The sequence below is a fragment of the Sceloporus undulatus genome, chromosome 5 (genome assembly GCF_019175285.1).
Source record: "Sceloporus undulatus isolate JIND9_A2432 ecotype Alabama chromosome 5, SceUnd_v1.1, whole genome shotgun sequence".
NCBI lineage: Eukaryota > Metazoa > Chordata > Lepidosauria > Squamata > Phrynosomatidae > Sceloporus > Sceloporus undulatus.
Window position 1 is genome coordinate 27,248,056 of NC_056526.1, and position 23,540 is coordinate 27,271,595.

Consider the following 23,540-nt stretch of genomic DNA (forward strand, 5'->3'; position numbering starts at 1 on the left):
GATACATACCTGTTTTATCTTGGAAGCGAGGTTTTCAGGTAATTTTGTTCTCAGTTGATTTGTCTCTTTGAATGTAAGTGGAAATCCTTTGAGGAAAACCAAATCTGGCATTATCACTAAACCAGGAACTTCTTTGTCTGTGGTCTGTAAGAAAGGAACTTTCTAAGCACAGACAATATGGTTTCTCAACACAACTTGACTAATATTGATTTCTCTTCGCATCCCTGAATCTAAAACATTCTGGAGCTAAATAAAAATATAACATGGTGTTTACGAATTAAGAATTTAAGAATTTCAATTACTTACTGTACTAGGAGACAGACAGGCCAAACAGACAGGCCAAAATAAAGCTGCTTCGGGTCACTTTGGAGGTATGCTGTTTAAATGATGAATGTATCTTAAGAGGACTAAAGCCAAACCAAAGCCATGCTCCAGTCCTAAGGATTGGAGCACAGCTTTGGCGAAGCTTCTGGCCTCTTAAGATGCGTGTATCATTTAAACAGCATACCTCCAACGTGACCTGAAGCAGCTTTATTTCGGCCTGTCTGTTTGGACCCATAAGATACATTACAGGATAAGTTTCCCTTATCCAAAATGTTTTGGACCAGATATAAACATGAAATTCATTTATCTTTTGTATACACCAGCATATACAGACAGCACAGTGTAGTGATTCGATTACAGCACTGTAACTGTGGAGAGCAGGCCTTGAATCCCAGCTCGGGAGCACAACAACAACAACGTACACTTCATGCACATAGTTCCAGACCCCCCCACATAAGGGAAAAATGCAGATGCTCAAGCCCCATTTAAATGAATGGGGCTCGTGCCTGTGGTGGAGGCATGTGAGGCACATGCCATGGGAGCAAGCACCATTGTTTCCTCCCGGCGCGCGCTTCCCTTCCTTGTGGCATGGCTTTCAGCATATCCTGGAAGCCGTGTAAAACATAATATTTTTAATAATTTTGTGCATGAAACTACAATGAACCATCAGAAAGCAAAGGTGTCACTATCTCAGCCACTCATGTGGACATTTATGATTTTGTAATTCTAGATCAGGGATGGAGTTTGTATACACACACACATTTAAAAAAAGAGGAACCTGGGTACTAGGTAGGTTCTGAGAAGCTTATATCCCAGTTTTCCAATGAATATGCTGACATTAAATTTAAAGGGTACTTACCAAATAACCTCTCCACACTGCTTGCCCCCTGTTCTCCTTTAACATCTGAGAATGAGCATCTTCAGCTGGAACAGTTAGGAATTCACATCATAGGTTACTTTCTCACATACTATATCTAATGAGCCTCAGAGCTGAGGAAACTTTTGCACCTGAGAATCTCACTACTTGACCCCAGGTCTCTTTTACACCAAATTATTACATCACTTTGATGCCACTTTTAATGTCTATAGCTTCAGCTTGTAAGGATTCCTGGAATATTTACTTTGGTAAGATATTTAGAATTCTCTGCTAGAGAGCTCTAGTGCCTTATCAAACTACAAATTCCAGGATTTCACAGGATACAGCCAGGGCAGTTAAAGTGGTATCAAAGTGCTATAATTATGGCAGGTGAAAGAGCCTCAGGAATGGTCAACAGGTGGTATTTTAGATGCTGGATTATAATTCTCATCATTCTTAACTAGCATAGAAAGACCTTGGAAACTGTAATTGTAATTGTAAGGTGGAGAGCCACACAATTCCCCATCCCTGGATGACATCATGCTAGTAGTTCCTGATTACATGAAGAAGATGAGACCCAAAGTTCCATTTGATCTATTAGTACATAGTGCCAGTATTTCCACAAATAGGTATGCATGTTTATTTGAAACACATTAAGATACCTCTAAAATGAGGTATGATTTACTGAAAGAAATAGATCTGCAGTTTAGGGATCTAAAATCGATGAGAGGAGGAAGTGATAAAAGAAACTAGCATTTACAAATCATCATCATCATCATCATCATCATCATTATTCTATTTGTCTGTCTGCCTGCCTACCTTTCTTTCTCCTGATACAGGTACTAAAAGCGGCATTATTTCAAATAACAGCAGAAGTGATTCAATACCATACAAGACAATTGCTTCAGTGCAACAGTAGATGTGTGAAGCAGGAAGAGGAGGATGAATTCATCCCATGTTGACCAAGAACACATACTCTCTCTCTCTCTCTCTTGTGAATTTAAGAAATTATAACCAGTTGCTATTTAAATAACAAAATAAGCTGTGGCCATCATATAATTGGATGCTCCTTTTTATTACAGTGGCACCATCCCATTGATATTTTTACATATAAACTATTTTTGTAACTAATCACTACATGCTCCAGGTTTTTCCCCACATATGAGTAGATCCAAGTCCCCAGACTATTTAGGAAGGGTTTATTTTTAGGATACATTCTCCTCAGCCTATGTAATTTATTCCATGACATCCTTTAACCATCACAAGAAGAAATAAAAATTCCCTACAGAAGAGTCTGAAAAGTAGTAGTCTACAGCAAACCCCAAACCTCATGTTCCCAGACAGTAGGAAGAGATTAAAACAGATCCTTACCTTCTTTAGAACTGTCGAAAACAACAACAGTAACATTGGTAGATGGATTTTTTGGCTTTGCAACAGAGAAAAGATTGTTGGCAGATCGCAACAGGGGATAGACAGATGGCAGGTCTTTGAGAGTGATGTTGCTCAGCAAGGCAGGATCCAAGACAAGCATTGGCACTTTGATGCAGTGTGTCAGTAAACACTCCAGCTGCTTCTCACTGGGATCAAGATAGCAATCAACAGCATATTTACTACTCTCAGGTTCAAAGCTGTAAGTGGCTATTTACCTAAAATCAATGTCTGATTTAAAACCACCCCTTCCCAAATAAGGCACTGTTTCTTGTTCTCTTATTTAGAAATGTAGCCTTTTCCAGGCATATGCACTGAAGTTTACATTTTGAAAAGGCTAGTCAAGATGGCATTATGTTGTTGTTGTTCTGTGCCTTCAAGGTGACCATATCATGGGGTTTTCTTGGCAAGATTTATTTCAGAGGAGGTTTGCCATTACCTTCTCCTGAGGCTGACCCAAGGTCACCCAGTGGGTTTCATGGCTGACCAAGGAATCCAACCTTAGTTTGTAGAGTTGTAGTACAGCACTCAAACCACTACACCACATTGGCTCTCAGTGTCATCTAAAGCATGACAGTTTTCACCAAATACAGAATCTAGAAGTAAATGCAAGTTGCTATTTAAATAACAAAATAAGCTGTGGCCATCATATAACTGGATGCTCCCTTTTATTACAGTGGCACCATCCCACTGATATTTTTACATATAAACTATTTTTGTATGCTACATTTGGACAAAAGAAGCAATGCAACATTCTGCATTTTAAGTAGTTTATATGTTTGTTTTAAAACAGATATGTCAATGAAAATGCTCAAAAATGTGCATACATACCTTTTCTTAGTTGGTTCCGTTACATTCTTTCCAAGAATTTCCCTAAAGAAAAAGCAAACAGATTTAGACACTCTTATTGGTTACTCTTACAAAGGCCACTCAGTACAGAAATGAAATTGTTTCCAAACAAAAGAGGGCTGGGGAAATTTTATTTCTACTTGCTTTCAGGTTGTTTTCTGGGGCTTTCAGAAAAAACACAATGTTAAAACAAAATGTGTAGCAAGTTGCTTACAAATTTGTGCAGAACTGCTGCCATATCAGAGAGGTGTTGTTGTTTTTTTCATACCAGAAGATTACATCTGATTTGGTCAGAATGGTATTTATTTATTTTATTTACACACTGGCTTTCTCCTGGTATGGGATCCAAGGAGGCTTACAACAAATTAAAACAAAACCCACTTGATACATAAGTTCAAACTCCCAAATGAACAGTTTTGTTAATAACACTAAACCAAAACAGTTTCAAACACATTGAAACATGGTAGAAAGGATAAAAACACAACACATCCCATCAAAAGATCTTTCTGCTATGTTAAGAGCTAAACGCCTCCCTAAATAAAAAGGTCTGCTGATGAAAAGAGAGCAGACAGGGAGCCTTCCATAGGAGGCAATTTTTTGGGAGCAGCCACTGAAAAGGCTCTCTCCCTTGTCCTCACCAAAAACACCTGTGATGATGTCAGGATGGAGAGAAAGCCTGACCAGTGCTGCTGGTCAGTAGCAAAACCAACCTGGGATTGGGACTGTAGCCTGTCCTGGATGGTGGTGCACTATTTCTGAAAGGTCAGGTTCATAGTTCATGGGGTGTGTCTGAACCCAGCACTTCTCCTAGAAAGCCAGGTTACTTAGGCTTGTTACAGACAGCCAAAATAAAGCTGCTTCGAGTCACAGTGGAGGTATGGTGTTTCAATGATGCATGCGTCCTAAGAGTCCAAAGTTGCACCAAAGCCACCTCCAGCCTGGAGCGTGGCTTTGGTGTGGCTGGACTCTTAGGACGCATGCATCATTGAAACACCATACCTCCACTGTGACTTGAAGCAGCTTTATTTTGGCTGTCTGTAACAGGCCTTAGATAATGTGACTTGCCCAAGGTCACCCAGTGGTTTTCAGTTTCTTTTCCCATTGACTGCAGTGCATTTAATGGTATCAATTTTAAAAAAATCTGGGCACTTGGGAAGGGCTTACAGGGAACAGCACATGGCCCACATTTTGACAACCTTCTTTGAGTCCAATGCTCAGTACAGCTTCTTCTTGTAATGCTAGTTATATATGGCCCTTCCCACAGTCTATAGAGCAGAGTTTGGTGGAAAGGCAAGTATTTTTTCCCCCTTACCTCCAGGATCCTCACACTCAATGAGTACCTGAAGCTTACTGTGCAGACTTTTATTATCACACAGTCTCCCGAGTTATGTGGTCAGTGCCATCAAAACACACCCCTGTATATCTAGTTAGGGGTTCCCACCCTTTTTCACTCGCTGATCCCTAAGGGCTCCATGGAGCACAGGTTGGGAACTGCTGGTCTTGATTTTTGGTATTAAGGGCAGGGCTGGCCCTACCATTAGGGAGAGTAAGATGTCTGCTTCAGGCAGCAGATTTGAGATGGTATGAAAGGGCAGCAAATTATTAGTTATCACCAGGTGTGAAAAGAGGTGCTTGTGGGATTTCTGCTTCATGCCACAGTAACTTGCCTAACTTTTGGTACAACACACCTTGGATTGGGTGACTGGCAGTGTCATTTTCTGCTCTACCACAGGCAACAAAATGCCTTGTCTCAGCTCTGATCAAGAGTATTTAAAATTCATGCCCTTTTTTGCAAGAACATGTTTTTCCCATTTTTCACCTGCTTGTGAGAGAAGAGGAAACAAGTTTAAAAAATAACTTCAGTGCCCTGGAGATAACTCTTAAAAAGTAATATGTATACGGAAGACAAAGGCTAATGGTGTGAATCAGCTTCCTAACCATGCAAGTACTCTCTTCAAATTTTGCAAGGAGCACAGAAAATCCTCAAAATTTAAATGTGCCTGGACAATCCCTTCAAATGGTCATTGGACTCGCATGGAAAGGAGAGGTGAAGCCAAGGACTGACAAATTAAGAGAGAGGGGGGCTAAGTGGCAGAGACAAGGCAAACGCCTGGGCTATGAAGTTCCAAGCCTATACATCCATCTGCAAAAACCCAGGCCATACTAGAGAGGCTTACCACCTCCTTGGGAAATAAAAAAAAATTGGTTTTCTGACACAGGCAACAACAGCTTGTCATGTTGTGGTCCCAGAGAGAGAGAGAGAGAGACGTACCTCATTATTCTTTGTTCTTCCTCCATCTGTTTCCTCACCTGTTGCAGTTCCCTGATCAGCTCAACATCTGTGCCATTCACCCAGGTGTAGACCACATCAATGGGCATAGGCAAACAAAGTCTATAGAAATCAAAGAGAGAAAGCAGTTTAACCAATCCATTTTAAATGGAGAGGCATTTTCCAATTGTACAAATTAAGTCATACAACAAACAATCAAATAAAACCAATGGGTTGTGAATGTAAAAGATGTTTGGCATATTCAAATCATTCATTTAAGCCGCCTGGTCCTTTGCCAGTTTCTGATCCATGTACTTCTGCAGCACCAGTCACTCAGAACACCTTCTTGGAATTTGTCTCACTCCCTCCTTTATATGCATAAAGCCTTGCAATAAACAGAAGTTCTGTATCTTATAAACACAATCTTCTCTGTTTAAGAAAATTGTATACAGGTTGAGTGTCCATTACCCAGAATTCTGAAATTCAAAATATGCAAATATCCAAAACTATTCACATGGCTGGCTGAGACAGTGACACTTTTGCTTTCTGATGGTTCAGTGTACACAATTTGGTTTCATGTATAGCATTAAAAATATTATGTATAAAATTACCTTCAGGCTATGCGTATGAGGTGTATACAAAAGAGAAATGATTTTCATGTTTAGACTTGGGTCCCATCTCCAAGACAACTTATTATATATAAGCAAATATTCTAAAATCCAGAGAAAACCAAAATGCAGAACATTCCAAAACATTACAAGCATTTTAGATAAAGGAGACTCAACCAGTATAGAAAAAGGCTGGAAATTCAGGTATAGTGCTCACAAGTCTCCAGAAAACAATGGTTTAAAATGCCTAACATATAAGTGTAGGAATTCCACCACAAAACTTTATTCTGGGGAACAAAATGTCTCATCTGTTTGAATGTGAACTACAGTTCATGTCCTTGTGGTTGTTTTTCTTTCTAATGACCTTAAATTCTTCTCTATTTTTCAAATATTTTGAGTCCACCACCATGCCAAACCTTTTATCATCTGGAATTCCCCAATAAGCATCTGTTTCATAGAACAGCAGGCAGTAACCTGTGAATCAGGTTGTACCCATGCAATCCACTACTGTGTACATAACTACGAAGAAGGCTAGTAGTTAGGCATGGGCAACTGCAGTGGTACCATTTTTTTACCCCACTGCCCTCACAAAGGATGATCCCATCCCACTTCTGGGAAAATCACAACTGGAACCTACTTTCTGTTACAACTTCAAAGTTCATCAGAGTCTTTTTCAAAATGTTTGGCAGGTGGTGGGCTTGTTCTGAGCAAATCTACAACTCACAGAGGCCTTTGGGGGCAATAGTTGTCCTTTTTAAAAAAAGGGTTTCATTCAAAAGGATAAAGGGTACAAGGGTTTGGGGCCACATGCAGGCCCTCCACACCCATGCTAGTCCTAAACAGAGTTTAAGAAAATGAATGAGAGTTTTGATTTCTGACCCCCACAAAAACACACACATGGAAACTCTGTAGCCCTGTTCAGATGTTTGGAAAACCTATAGTCACTGGGAAAACCTGGAATGAAGATATAAAAGGAAAATCATATTCACCTGAGTGTGATTATAAAGCTCCACACAACTAAGAGCCCTACTGTATCAGGGCTCCCAATCAAACAGTCCTCCATGACGACTTCCACTGGAATAAGGGTAGATGTTCAGATCCAGCTACATCCTTTTCACTTTCCATGGATATAATTATGTGAACATCTGAACAGAGCTCATTAGAAAAAGCAATGTTTTCCCCACTCCCAATCGGACTCAGATGAAGTGACAATTGGGAACACTCTGGTTTGTATCCTCTATGTCTTGCCTGGTTTGGAGAAGAAAGTTCCACCTCACTCCAGGATCTAACAACTTTGGAAAGGTTGTGTTTTTGGACTATGGCTTCCCAAAATGCCCCAGACAATAGAAAACTTTTCAAAGCACTGATCTTACCTGTCCTTTGCTCCCACCTTCCATGGTCTGCCCAATTCACTATCTGAATTCCTAAATTCAACATTCATTTCAGGAGCTCAGGTAAGTCAAGCTTTCTTTCCTAATATTTTTTCCTGCTTAGTTTCCATCTTGATCTGTAATATTTAGACTGCAAGGCTTATACTCATTGCCCTGAGTATTTAACAGCATGATTTTTCCAAAATTTAGCAGCCTTTTAACCTTTGCACAAATAAAGGAAACTGTATGACTGGGGTTGCCATTTAGGTATGGAATAACCGTTTTTCAGACTACACATGATTATATCTCCTGATCATATCTCATAACACACATGATTATATATCAAACATATACTTCCGCTCACCCAACTACTTCCACATTTTAGGTTTTTACTGAGTAACATTGCACCCTGGGAAACAGGCACCATTGTTATTTTTTAGAAAAGAAAATGTCATGCTTTGCTGTCCACGGTTCTTCCTATTCCTTCTATTTTTAGGCCATGCCATTTTATTAGTCCTAGACTGGGTGGATGAAGGAGGAAATCCCTTCTGCTCCCCATGCCACTTCCTCTTTGTTTTCATTGTCAGACAATCCTTCCCTTGATACTGAACACTAGGAAGGAGCCTCTGGTATTACAGTAAAATGAAGAACCACACTTTTAAAGCATGATGAATTAATGCTCTAAATGATAGCAAACAATATACCTGACAGTGATCTTGCTGAAAGCCTTAAAGTAAATATCAGACATCTCCAAATTGATTCAATCATCACGATGCTGCATAGCCCCACACCCATGCAAAAGACAGGCAAGCATCTTATCACAACCTTACAGCAACAAATACTGTACAGTTATCATTTCTCATGAAGTAATTTACAATCTCACAGGAACTGGATCTGGCTAAGTTATAGGTCACCTAAATGCATATAAGCAATCTGCCTACTACTATGTACAGTAAATCAGAAGAAATGTATGCTGATCACAGAATCCAGGTTTTTTTCCCCTCTCAGATTTGTAACACAGAAGCCTCTTCCTGTAAAATGCTTTCCTCCCCTACAGTGTTCTGTGATTATTTGTGTAGATAAGAAGGAATTCACATGGATTATATAGGAAAATTCTGTGAACAAAAGCTGACACTATTCTGCTTACAAGATTTGCATTAAAAAGATCTATATGGACTCTCAAACTGAGTGCAAAATTTTCTCCAGCCAGTATCTCCATAATTTAAAAAAAAAAACATTTAAAAACCCTTTCTTGGGAAAAACTACATGACACAACCATCCAGTAACTGCTTTTTAAAGTCAAAAGCCATGTCTTCCATGACAGTTCTACTGTTGTTTTTTTTAAAACAAGGCCAAAAAAGTAACTCTTCCAACTTTTGATATCTCCTTGGCTTTTTTCTGAACTGACCTTATGCACTGAAGAGCTAAGCCTGCAGCAAACCTAACTGCAGGCAGGTAGTTTTTAAAAAACCTATTTGCCTACAGTTAGGCTTGTTGATGGCTTAGCTCTATGGTGCATAAGGTCATTTTAGACAAAAGTCAAGGAGATATTAAGAAGTTGGAAAAGTTACTTTTTTGGCCTATAGGCACATTGGCCAGAGGATTCTAAGAACTGTTGTCCAAAGAAGTACTAAGCATCAAGACAAGAGTCAATGATTGGCACATCGATGCCTTTTACCCACACCACAGATATACACAGATATACTTTGGCCCTAAATACAAAATTGGTTTTCCATTTTCTCTCTGGGTGAGTCACAAAAAAGACATTGGGTTGCTTTTAAAAAAAAATAATTTAGAAAAGCTTAAAGATCAGTTCTGGCAATGAATACAGATTCCTGAACTAAGCATGTGCTCAGAGGTAGCCTTCACCCTTGTTCAATTTTCAGTAGATGTCTCACTGACTGAGGGGCAATAGAGACCAGCACTTTGTGCCGGCCTGAATGTGTACTAGGGCTCCAAGTACTAGTGTGTGTACTTCACACGCTCCAAGCCCTAGTTCAGCCGCCTGGCCGCCATTATGGCATGTGTCCGTCCACATGGCACACGCCATGCAGCACAGTGCCCAAACAGAGCACTACACAAAAGGGGTGTCATCATGGCATGCAAGCATGCCTATGGCACCCCTGCTGGGATGCAAAAAAAATCCGCCCAGAAGTGGGTTCTTTTTGCTCCCTCCTGAGGATGTGCTGTGGCATCCTTCTGGAGGAAAAACAGGCAGCGTGGGGCCCCCCCCCCCCCGGTCTGTATAGGCCCTGAGTCACTATTTAAACACTTGTCTCAAGTGGGAGGATATCAGGGATCTAATAAAACACACAAACATCAAAGTAAATCCCACATGCCTGAAATCTGCTCAAATATTAAATATATGGTGAGGGCAGGGTAATACTGTGAGTTTTATTGAAAATTCTGAATTGTACATTTCTTTCAAAAGTTTTCCAGATTTACAAATCAACTGAGATTATATGCATTCTTTTCTAACTCTACCTCCTTTCCTCTCCACAAACTCATTGCATGCAAACTTGTGATCAGACATACAAGATATTTAATAAATATAATTCATAAGTATAGTTACCTAAGAAAATATTTATTACCAATTCAAACTGCACAAAATCTGACCATTCTTGTATTGATTCTTTGGTACTCCAAGTTTAAAATTCACTACTCCTTTACTTTAAATTTAAATTTAAAAATTTATAACACCTCAAAACAGTAATCTCTTTTAATTACTTCAAAATAGATATTGTTCTACAGAAAAAACAGTCAGCTGTATAAACTAAAAGCTCACTTTGCCCAAATAATAACTTGCTGTTGTTTTTTTCAAATGCTGATCCAGACTAGAAAATAGCTCAAGTTAAATTTGGCATCCCCAGAGAATTTAATTTTAGTTAAGGAAAATTAAATGTTTATTTTGTCAGGCCAATCCTTGAAATGCTGGCAAGTCTTTCAAGGCTGCTTAAGCATCCAAATTAATTTTACATAATTTATTTTTAATCCAACTGGCTTACACAAAGAGACTGGCAGAGGTGTATGAAACAATCCCCTCCATGATGGAGAAAACAAATACAAATTCCTATCACTCTGTCAACTGTTTTAAATACTGTTAGGGCTCACGAGACAATATTGGCAGATATGTATGGAAGGAAATCTCTCAAGCAGTGGTAATTTGCTCTGGGCTTCTCAGAGTTGGTTGGAGGAATAGGTTGTACGACATAGTACAACCACACATTTTGCATGCAAAAGTTACAGGTTTAGTGCCTAACATCTCCTGGGTGAGTTGTAGACAGGGGAGCAAGGGATTTATACTTTTAAAGATTTCATTCTCACAAGCAAGAATGAATAATTTTACCATTTTTTCTCTTCACTGCAAGAAAGACATCAAACATTGTACAGTTTGCAAAAACTATTTGCTATTCTGGACATACTTTGTGCAAATAACTGCAAGTAGTTTTTGTTTTGCGCAGAAAACAGAATTTTCTGTACAGAAAACAATACATCCTGAAAAATTCTTACTCATATGGGATTCCCCTTGTCAGGGTTTCCTGACGTTTGAGAACGCCCTCCATTTCTGAAGTCTCAAATTGTCTTTCCACTCTCGAGGGAAGACTCCAACCAGATAGTCTGGAGACAACACTAAGCTAGGCAGCCCAACAAATCACTTGATGGAAGGCAGATTCTTTTATTCCACACATTCTACAGAATAAGATTGCTGATTTCTGACTGCAGGTGAAGAGTGTTATACAAAATCAAAATCTATACTGTTGTGATAACATATTTATTAGGCTATTAAAAGGCACAATAATATATGTTCAAGATCACCAACTGTCTTCATCACTCAAGTTGTTACATAAAAGCAGGGGGAAAGTGTTGACCTTAAAGCAGGGAAGGGGAGAACTGTAGTGAGACCAGGGACATAGCCAAGGGGTCCGGATCCCCCCTTCCGTTAGATACAATGAATGGTGCGCACTGCTGCACCTCTGTGCCCAAACCCCATTATTAGTCTGGACCCCCCCTTCCCAAAATCCTGGTTACGTCCCTGGTGGGACCAGGGTCAACCTTCTGATACTGGAACCCTCTGTACCTTCATAGACTGCCAAAAATAACAAAAAGAGAAAAAACACAACAGGAACATAGCTGGACACCCATTTGTGCCTTTCAGAAACTTGCATAATGGTTACATTGACCTGTACTCTATATGTGACATCAGGGCTTCATTCTGCTCACCCTTCTTAAAGTCACATAGCTTATACATCATCTTGTGGTGTAATAAAAAGGAAGAATCTGCAGACTCTCAAAGAGGTTTCACAAAGTGATATGATGGTACCAAAAGTAATCTCTTGGCTTGCTGAGCACAGGAAAAGAATCAAGTTTTATCCTCCATTTTGAAAATACACAATTCTTCTGTAAAAGTAAGAATTTCAAAAAAACAACTCCTTGCCACATAAAGAGTTCACTACATATAATAAACTAGCATATCAGGGATCTGTGGGGAGGGCTTACCCTGTGAAATGCTGTTTCAAAGACTGCTGGCACTGCTCAAAAGGAGAAGCAAAATATAAGTGACTGAAATGCAAATTAGTAAAGATGATAAACTGGGACAAAGAAAACTGAATAGATACAGCTAAAATGCACAGTTTTTTTGAAAGAATGCTCTGTTACATAGCAGATTCTGAATGATCAACATCCATGTCAATCTGATTTATATACTTCTTTCTCATGCACTATGCTGAAGGTACTTTACATTAAATTGGCAACAACAAAAGAGCAATTTGTCATAAATCTTATTTGCCAGACAGAGCAAAAAGCGACAATTCATCAGTATCTACAAACAGAAGCTCTGGGTCTGAGACTTGTTCTGGCTCATTCATCTAACAACAAAATGTGGTTTGTTATTCAAGCTGAATAAGGCTGGTTATTTATTTACATTGTTGGTCTACTATTACTACTGCTCCTATTATCATTAATCCTGTCCTTGATAAAAGGTATATGTGGCTACATTAAATCAGAAAAATTTAAATCATATATTATTACATGGATCTAACATCACAAATTACATATATCTAAATTCACAATTATATATCCCTACTAAAATACAGAAACCCAGCATAGTGTAGTGGTCTGAGCATTGTACTGTGACTCTGGAGACTTTCGAATCCTCACTCAGCCCTTAAAACCCACTGGGTAAGGGCAAGTCACCCTCTCTCAGACTAAAGGCAAGGCAATGGAAAATGCCCTCTGAACAAATCTTGCCAGGAAAACCCTGTGCAGGTTCATCTTAGGGTCTCCATAAGTCAGAAACACAACCTCAACAACAAATAAAATGCATCAAAAGAAATACAAACCAGTGGCAAAAATAAATTAAACATTTGCTTGTTCAAATACAGTAGGCCCTTGGTATCCTCTGGGTACCAAGGGTTCCAGGACCCTCCATGGATACCAAAATCCATGGATGCTCAAGTCCCATTAAATATAATGGCATAATAAGATAGTGTCCCTTATATAAAAAGACAAAAGCAACCTTTGCTTTTGGGAATTTATATTTGTTTTGGATATTTTCAAACTGTGGATGCTTGAATCTGTGGATATGGAATGCCAACTGTAGATTTTTTTAAAAATCAAACAAAAAAATTGCTATCTGAAAGACAAAATGTGGGGGACACCTGGATCACTGATGGGAGAGGAATCCCATAATTGGGTTCCTATTGCAGAAAAAAGTCATGCCATACATAGTAGTCTTGGGCATGACAATACTCTCAGGTAACACAAGCAGAGCCTCCCTGGCTAATTAATACTAGATCATCATGCAGTTATGACCATCATGACATAACAGACCAGTACAGTATTGCAGTTAGAATGTGAAATTAGGATGGTGAGACTGAGTCCAAATCCCCTCTCAGACACTATGCCCCTCTGTAAACTTGCATTAGTTGCTATAGATGGCATGATTTTCAGAGAATTTATGAAAACCATACTGAAAACCATAGAGAAAATCCCCCAAATACATGAAAACACACAAAAACATCCACACCAGAACCCCAAAACCTTCCATTTTCCTTGGCAGTCCTTCTCAAAATGGAGACCGGAAGCAACACAATGGCGGGGTACAAACCGCCGCTTTGCGGCGCTCCCCCGCCGCCACCATTTTCTCCGTGCGGGAGCCGCAGCAGCCAAACCGCACGACTCCCGCGCGGAGCAAAAAAGAAGCTCCATTTCGGAGCTTCTTCTCGCGGCGCCTCTATGATGTCGCGAGGCGCCTGGCACGGACTCGCGACGTCATAGGCGCCGCGACACGTCTGGACGCTATGCGTCCAGTACGTAAAGATGGCGGCGCCCATGTAGAAGGTGCTCCGTCATCTTGTACGTATAGGATACGTACTAGGGTTAGGGGGGTGCGGAAGCACCGCCCCTTCCTAACCCTAGTACGTATCCTATACGTACTAAATGGCGGTTTGTATCCCGCCAATATAACCATTTTAAGAGAGTCTAGAGTGGCTTGAGCACTGAACTATGACTCTGGCAATCAGGGTTCAATTCTCTCCTCAGTCATGAAAACCCACTGAGGTGATCAACAGATGTCCCCTAAGGGGTGGCTCCATGCCACCCCTTTCCTCGCTGGATTGGGGCTGTGGCAACCACATGCTGCGGCCCCGATCTGCCTTTCCACGGCGCAAAAAGAAGCTGCAAAAAAGCTGCTCCTTTTTGAGCCGCAGAAAGGGTGCCACAGCTGCAGTGACGGTGAGTTTCTGGTGCTCCTTTGGTGCAACACATTTAAACACTGCGCCAATGAAATGCTGTAACAGCTCCACACCATGTAGTTGGGAACATGGGATGAAAACCGAGAAAATACCCTAAAGGTACCAGATTCCCCCTGATCTTGAAAGCTAAGCATAGTTAGCCCTGATTAGTGCTTGGATGGGAGTCTACCAACAAATACTAGGCTTTGCCAGCTATATTTCAGAGGGGACTGGCAAAACCACCTCAGAGTATTCCTTGCCTAAGAAAATCATATGAACATCATGGGTCGTCATATGTCAATACATGCAAGTGCACACACACATGGGGGGAGGATATATATATCTTAAATTCACCTCCTTGGATGAATGGTGGTGGTATAAATGTTTGTAGGGACACAGTAAGGTATCTCATACTGAATCAGGCCACTGGTTCATCTATCCAAGGCTCTCAACTGTGTCTAGCAGCAATGGCTCTCAAGAATTCCAGACAGGATTTCTAGCCTGACTTGGTGTTCTCCCATGCATGTACCATCCAAATCTGATTCTGTTTATCTTCTGAAATCAAACAAGATCCAGTGTGTTCTTGGTAGCATGGTGATACAATTATTACATAAATAATGCCATTGATAAATATTAACATTGCCTCCTGTTTCTCCCTGTGAAACTACTGGCCTCACAAGTAACCATTCAACCAACCAATCGACTCAAAACTTGTCCTCCACTCAACAAACCAACCAATTAGGTTTGAATCATCTCAGACATAACCAAGGGCCTTAGGATATCCTAGAAAGCGCACATTGGGTAAAAATGCTGAAGTAGGCTCAATACATGCAAGAAATCTGGGGTGAGACAACAGGTATTCCTGTACGGGTACAGTCTTGATGGCAGGATAGGTGAAAGATGGAAAGGTTGAATAGCTGCTGTTTGCCCTGGTCTAAAAATAAAGAACTGGCAGAATGTGCCCAAGTTTGTCCAAGAAAATGCACCAACTCTACATAGAAGGAATGAAGCCATCAAACTAGGTATGATGGCACTTGTTGAAAACATTTTGGTGGGGACCACATTGGGAAAGACTAAATATATGGCAACTGCCCCCTTCCACAAGTTTTGTAAACCAGTATTCTTCAATTTCAAGCAGTCCTGATGGAAAGAGATGATGGTGCGTGTGGAGTAAGACACCTGGAGGGCAAAGAGTTGAGGGAAGGCTGGTCTACAGTATGGGGAACCATAAATTCTCCAGACATTCTGGGCTAAGAATTCCACCAGCTCCATCTAGATTCTAGAATGTCCAAATTATAAGAAATTATAGGAGCTGCAGTTCAAAACACCTGAAACACAAGAGGTTCTGCATCCAGAATACAGTCGCCCCTCCAAGTCCGCGCACCAGAAATCGGCAGACTTGACAATCCGTGGAGGGGAGACCCACCATTGAGGTGAATGGGGCATGTTCCCACAGTGCACACCCTATGCTCACGTGCAGGGATGCTCCATTCATTTCAATGGGGCTTGATTATCTGTGAGTCTCCTAACTCACAGGGGAGTCCGGAATGGATCCCCGCAAGTTAGAAGGGGTGACTGTATATACAACACAAGCTCTGTCAACTAGTCTTTGCAGCTGCCATCTGCCTAAAGAGGAGAGGAAAAGCTGTTCTGCCAGTTCCTTGCTTCTCAGCCATGCCAAATATTTCAAATATATGTACTAACTGAGGGGTGTAGAGACTCCAGTGGCTCACTCTCACTACCATAAAAAAAAAGTTCCATACTCTCTTTAAAAAAAACTTACAGTGTCTCACAGGCTATGTGACTCAATTTATATGACTGCATCAACCATATCCTGATTCAGTTGTAGCCTACTGAGAAAATATCCCATTCATCTTTCAACAATGAATGAAAATATTTCGAGTGATAACACAGCAAAAAGATGCACTATACATCCATATATCTCAGGAACAACTAAGGATTATAAAGGTCAATAATGATTGTATGCTGGTGGAGAAAAGGATGTTCACGCAAACTGTTATAATTCTCAGGTAATATAATTCTATAATTCTCATCCTTGTAAGAATTACCACAAACTGATAACTTTTTTAAAAAACAGGCAGCCAATTTCTAGACAATTTTCTTGCTGAATCTATAGAATTTGACAAATTACTTGAAATTGGACTTTTACAGAAAAACAGATCTTATGGAACATAGCACATATCCTGACAGTGTCCTACACTGGTCCTACACTGGTACAGTATCCCTTGCTTGGGACCAGAGGTGTTTGGGGTTTCAGGGTTTTTTGGATTTTGAATACTTGTATTTGCATATGTACATAATGGTACATCTTAGAGATGTGACCCAAATTTAAACACAAAATTCATGTATGTTTCATATATTCCTTATAAACATAACCTGAAGGTAATTTCATACACTATTTTTAATAATTTTGTGCATGAAACATTTGTGTATATTGATGAATCAGAAAACAAAGGTATCACTATTTCAGCCACCAATAAAATTAGTTGGTTTTTGGAATATTTTGGATTTTGGGATTCTGGATAAGGGAGATTCACCCTGTATAGTTAAGAGCTTCAAACTCACAACTACTCAAAATTATTAATGCTCTGTGACGTTGAGTTTTTTTTTGGGGGGGGGGGTTGGAGGGGAGAATAATTTAGACAGTACCAAGTGAATAATCAAGACTGAACATGCTATGATTGCAATTCTCCACCTTCACCCCCTCACATTTTTTCCTAATCTATAAAAAATGTTTTTCTTATTTTGCTTTCTCAGCTACTAATATGTTTCCACTAAACAAAACCCACATATGACCTTAAAGAACATGTGTACTATCTTGGCAAGTGATTATTCAGACACAATTATACAGCTGTTTTATGGCATGTATATATCTGGACTGGTCATAAGATAACATGTACCTTTACAGATCAAGAGCAGGCAGGCTCTTTTTCACTGGAATGCTTATCACATATGAAAAGAAAGCCAAAATGGAGTGGGAGAGTAGCGCCTTTCTCTGTGACTTTTCACATGACATTATAGCAGTTCTGAGCCACGAAACTAACTTGGGCCAGCCACTCTGTTTCAGCCTAATCTGCCTCAAAGAACTGTTGAGACGATAAGGTGAGGAAAACAAGAGCAATGTAGTCTATATTAACATCACTGCAGGAAAAGCACCATGTAAAACTAACTAACTAAACAATGATTCCAAAACTATGGTCCTCCAGCTGTTTTGGACTTCACATCCCAGAAGCCCTAGCCAGCTTGGCCAACAGTCAATTCTGGTAGCTGAAGTCCAAAACATGTGGAGTTTGGGAATAATTGATAATGTATACATATGGCCTTCCATTTGCTGCTGCACTGCAACTTCCACAACTCATCATCACTTGCTATGCTGTCTAGGCCTGCAGGGACTTCCCATCCAACAGTCTCTAGAGGACTTTCAAACAGGGTCTATCCTGTTCAAATAAAATAAAGAAATAGTTATTTCTTTGATAGCACCAGATCCTGTCTGAACTTGGAAATTAAGCAGTTATGCCTTGTCAGTACTTGACTAGGGGAATTGCCAAGGAATACCAAGTACTGAAGGTTATATTTCAGAGGATGACAGTTGAAAACATCCTCTGAGTATTTTTTGTTTAAGAAAACTCTTTGAAATTCATGATTTGGCATGAATTAAAGACACACACAGGTTCTTATATCAAAATGATGGCTGTCACAAACACTGAATGCACAAATGTAATTCAAAACACAATACTCAGTGCTATCATATGGAAAAGATCTGTCATCTTTCCTGAAACCCACTTCATTAAAAAGCAGATTGCTTGTTCTGCAATATTCTCTACACCATCTGATATCTGTCCCTGGGGAATAGAAGGAAGGAGGAGATAAACAGAGTACCAGCATATGGAAAAAACTGTCAGGTACTTTTCCTGAACCCAAACTATTTCAGTGCTGTTGACTGTCAGTAACTCAGCTGCAGCTGCTGAATGTGGGAATGTTTGGTTCTTCCAACATTTGTAACATGCACTGCCAAAACACAATGAAGAAGCACTGTTGCTCTAGCTCATCTGAGACTTACCTGTTTTGAAAGGATTTCCCAGCAACGTTATCTCTGTAAGAGTCAAACAAAACATGGTACTGGTCCTGACTCCACTCTAGAACGACCTGAGAAGAAAGAATATTTGAGGCACTGGGTTGACATTTAAAACCTTCTCCTGTACATACCACCCTAGCCTTTGTGCTCTAAGAAGGAAATTCTGTTTGCAACATACCAGCCTAATGAGGTTCACTAAGCGGTAGTAAATGGTAGGGCCTTTTCAATGGCAGCCCTCACCATGTGGAATGATTCCTCATGGCGTTAGGTGGTCTAGTGTTGGATGTTTCTGCTGCCAAGTAGTTTATTTGCTTAAGTAAAGCACCATGTAAACATGTAGTTTCTTGAAAATTTCCTTGATTCTTAACACTGTTGGTCACCTCTGGCTTTTAATGAATTGTTTTTGAGGAATCATTTCATTGACTTTACTATTTTAACATTTTAAAATGATTTTTAAGAGTTGGTTTTATTGTATTTGGAGATGTGCAAACTGCTTTCGGTTTTTAATTTGTTTTTTGTTGTTAACTGTCCTTGAGTTGATCTCGACTCAGGGCAACCCTATGAATTAAACATCTCCATTCCCCCTCAACCGCTCTGCTAAGGTCCTGCAGGCTCAGGTCTGTGGCCTCCCTGATTGAGTGGAGGCCATCTCGCATGTGGTCTTTTTCTGTTTTTGCTGCCTTCCACCTTTCCTAGCATTATTGTCATTTCTAATGAGTCATGTCTTATGATGTGGCCAAAGTACAATAGTCTGTTTCGCCATCCTTGTCTCCAGGGAAAGATCAGGTTTAATCTGTTCTAGGATCTATTTGTTTGTCTTTTTGATTATCCATGGTTTCCTTAGCACTTTTCTCCACCATAACATCTCAAATGAGTTGATTTTCTTTCTGTCCACTTTCTTCACTGTCCAGCATTCGCATCCATATATGGGGATGGGGGATATAATGAATTGGATGATTCTAACTTTAGTGCTCAGTTGTATATCTTTACACTTAAAAGAGTATAAAATTTTTGTAATAAAAAATAAATCTTGTGGCAATGATCAATAGAAAGAAATATAAATAAAGAAAAAGAGAGCTATCTTCTCTCCAACTGAAGAGATTTCAGCATTTTATATTCAGAATAATGGTCTGCATAGTTTTTTTGTTGAAATGGAAGAATTGTTTGCATACAGACCAGAGCCTGGAAAAGTTACTCTGGCGGGTTACACACCGCCATTTAATACGTAATGAATACGTACTAGGGTTAGGAAGGGGCGGTGCTTCCGCACCCCCCTAACCCTAGTACCTATTGTATACGTACAATATGGCGGCGGCCGTTCCACACGGCGCTGCCATATTTACGCATCGGACGCTGTGTGTCCGCACGTGTCGCGGCGTCTATGACGTCGTGAGTCCGCCCCTGGCGCCTCGCGATGTCATAGTGGCGCCGCTTAAAGAAGCTCCATTTTGGAGCTTCTTTTTTGCTCCGTAACGGAGCCACGCGGTTTGGCTGCAGCGGCTCCCTCACGGAGCAAACAGCGGCGGCGGCAGACCACCGCAAAGCGGCGGTTTATAACCCACCTCTATTAGAATACAACTTCCAGAGTCCTCCAGTTAGCAATAGCATACTAGCTACATGATTCTGAGAGCTGTAGTCCACGGGGATAATTTTCTTGACCTCTCATAAAAACATACAAAGCCTCTGTCTTCTTCATGCCGATTTTATCTATGTCAGTTTGTCCTAAACTGATAAAGCTGCTCTAAATTTCCCCATGCATATCTCTGTTGCCTTACGCAGATATCAGCATCTCTCTGCTGCACAATCTCAAGGATGTTTTTTTTAAAAAAAACAAAACATAGAACAGTGACTTCCATGCATAAATCTGTTTTCTCACATTACTCCATACCAAATAAAGACAGCCCAAACTGCTCTTCCTGAGCTGATTTTACTCATGACTACAATTCAAAGGATTATTACTAGATTCTGAAACAAACTAAGCATACACTAAAGTCTGCAGTATGACAATGAGGCAAAATTTGCAATGAAGAGATGAGTGAAAAAAACATCAGTTGATATGTACTCACAGAATGATCAAGGCTGTCATATATTTGATTGCATAGCTCATATGATTGTTAGCTGGTCAAATGACCACAAGCCCAACTTGCAGTGCCCTGATCAAAAAATCTCTTGATGGCAGCATCCTGAAGTCATGACAACAATCTTTAGCATTTTCAAAATGCTTTAGAGCACCCTTCCCCAATTGGGTATCCTCCAGCTACATTGAACTACAACTCTCATCAACATTATACTCATACAGGAAACTTTCTGAACAAGTAAACATTCTACAAAAATGGTTTTTTGTGGGTTTTTCGGGCTACGTGGCCATGTTCTGGAAGAGCATGCCAGCCACAGATGCTGGTGAAACGTCAGGAATAAACTCTTCTAGAAAATGGCCAAGAACCCCCCAAAAAACTATGGATGCCATGAAAGCCTTCGACTTCACATTCTAGAAAAAGTTGTGAACTTTCCCGTGTGTTTGCAAAAAGGGGGAGAGTGATGTAATTTAGAGAAAAGTCTTTATAATGTAACCAATTGATGTTAAACCCTCAAAAACAAAAGCCAAGGTTCGAAATACATGCCTCAGATAGCTGAAGAAAGGTTGTATAGGGTATCATATTTTAAGGATGATCAACAAGATCCCTTTACTAACATCATCAACACAAGCCTTTCTCCCCATCCATAAGGCAAACGTGGGCCAGAGTCTTCTCTGCTAGGGCAGCCCAATATTTCAGATCAATAAGCTTTCTGTTTGCATTGTGAAGGTATGTTGTCAGCTGTACTGTTAAAATTGATGGTTTTAAAAGCTTATGCCAATAGTTCCCCAAACTTTGGTCTTCCAGATTTTCTGAACTTCAGCTTCCAGAATTCCCAACTATTGGGCAAGTGGACTGGAGCTTCTGGGAGTTGAAATCCAAAACACCTGAAGGAACAATGTTTGGAAACCATTGGTTCATGCACTGAACAAGATTTCTTGGCTGTGTCTGCATAGGCCAAATTAACACGTTCTTTCTCCATCCTCATGGAAATCAGTTCAGATGACGCAAAGCCTAATTCCTGATTCTGATGTGAAGTGTCCTGATGACACATGGTCAATTCAGCACCAAACATATGTTATACCATCCTTAAAATAGGTTATAAAACCTCATTTTTTGCTCCAGATCTTCCCAGTAAATCTAGAGCCCTCCAGAGTGATGCCAGGCAGCTCTTCACACAGACGTTCCACTCTGCCGCTGTGAGATGCTGCCTCTAAGGTCAGAGGCTGGGTGCATTGTTTTCAGCCACAAAGGAGGTGAGTGGCACAGTGGCACGTATATGTGAACAGCCACCTGGCATTATTCTGGAGTGCCCAGTAATAGAGGGAGTTTCGGCTAGTTTCAGGAGCAAAATACTCTGAGCTGCTCCCAGAGTATTCTGACCTATATGGGCATGGCCTTGGTAGTCATAGGAAGAATCTTGTTTGGACTGAAGATCAAGGACATCAACAAACAAATAGCCACACAAAGCACATCATGAGTGCTATTTAGCGACACTGGAGAAAAATATTCAGAGAAATAGCCACATTAGTCTGCTTCAGCACAAAAAGAGAAGGAAAAAGGAGTCACGTGTAAGCATCATCAGTTCCTTTCAGCATGAATTTTTGTGGAAGAAGCTGTTGTCCATTAAAGCTTAAGATGAAATAAACTGGCTAATTTTAAAAGGTGTCACATGACTCCTTTTTTCTTCCCTTCTCATAGAGAGTATGGGAGGCAGAGTAATTTTTAGGGGAGCAGTGATAACACCAAATCCTGTCTGATCTTAAACTCGAAGTAGGATCAGCCCTGGTTAGTACTAGGATGGGAGACTGCCAATGAATACCAGAAGCTGTAGGCTATATTTCAGAGGAAATTTTTCAGAGGCAAAACCACCTTGGAGTGTGGTGGAGTCTACTCCTTTGGAGGCTTTTAAGCAGAGGCTGGGTGGCCATCTGCTGGGGGTGGTTTGTGTATTCCTGCATGGCAGGGGGTTGGACTACATGGCCTTTGTGGTCTCCTCCAACCCTATGATTCTATGATCCCTTGTCTTAAAAAACCATATGAGACACGTGTGGTTGCAACAGGCAATCATGTCAAAAGTCAACAGGCAACTTGAAGGCATACACTACACAATGATGGCTCAGAGAACAATAGGGAAACCACAAAAAAAATAGCACCATTTAGAAGAAAAGCAATGTGAATGTGCAGGGAGAAGGTGCCAATACAGAGAAGGCCAGGGAACCTGAAAGGGGTGCTGCACAGACCAGGGAAATGACCAGTATAGAAAGATGGAAATTTTATAACCACAAACATATGGGAAGCAAGAGAACATACACAGGGTGCAAGGAAGATTGGGGAGGGTGTGTGCACAGCACATGCAGGCAACAAAGTTTGCAACAGAATATTTGTGATTCCAAATATTCTGTTGCAAACAGAAACCCAGCTGGTGAAGTTTCCTGCCTCCTCTACCTCCTCCTCACACAGAAAAATGCAACGAAGGAGTAGAATCCTTCTCAGTATACTGAGAATGAAGTGGGCAGCCAAAAAGACAAACAAATGGGTCCTAGAAAAGACCAAGTGAGAACTCTCTCTGGAAGCCAGGATTAAACTGAGGCTGTCATGCTCCGGCCATCATGGGAAGGCATGAATAATTAGAAAACACAATGAAGCTAGGAAAGCTGGAGGGCAGCAGAAAGAGAGGAAGACCAGATGGCTACACTTAAACCAGGAGGTAACCGGCCTGGGCCTGCAGGACCTGAACAGAGCATTTGAAAACAGAGGATCTTGGAGATGTCTCATCCACAGGCACACCATGAGCCACAAGCAGATAACAACAACAAACAACAACAGAATCCTTCCCAGCTTTAAGGCTGCTATTTAGGGTTCAGAGGCTCTCTGCCAAGCTGCTGAAGAAAGTAATCTGGGGGCAACTGAAGGAGGAGGCCTGGTTGGCGC

At 40.6% G+C, this 23,540-nt stretch overlaps 1 protein-coding gene across 2 annotated transcripts in view; it reads right to left on the minus strand.

Moving 5' to 3' along the window:
• GNPTAB (N-acetylglucosamine-1-phosphate transferase subunits alpha and beta) overlaps positions 1–23,540 on the minus strand; it is a 56,829-nt gene that overhangs the window by 31,696 nt on the left and 1,593 nt on the right. For both annotated transcript variants that reach the window (XM_042469059.1, XM_042469060.1), the window contains exons 2-7: positions 18,517–18,602; positions 5,730–5,849; positions 3,440–3,481; positions 2,552–2,757; positions 1,184–1,248; positions 10–144 (exon numbers count right to left, since the gene is read on the minus strand). In XM_042469059.1, coding sequence (XP_042324993.1) covers positions 10–144; positions 1,184–1,248; positions 2,552–2,757; positions 3,440–3,481; positions 5,730–5,849; positions 18,517–18,602 — 654 coding nt within the window. The remainder of the gene's footprint in view (positions 1–9; positions 145–1,183; positions 1,249–2,551; positions 2,758–3,439; positions 3,482–5,729; positions 5,850–18,516; positions 18,603–23,540) is intronic.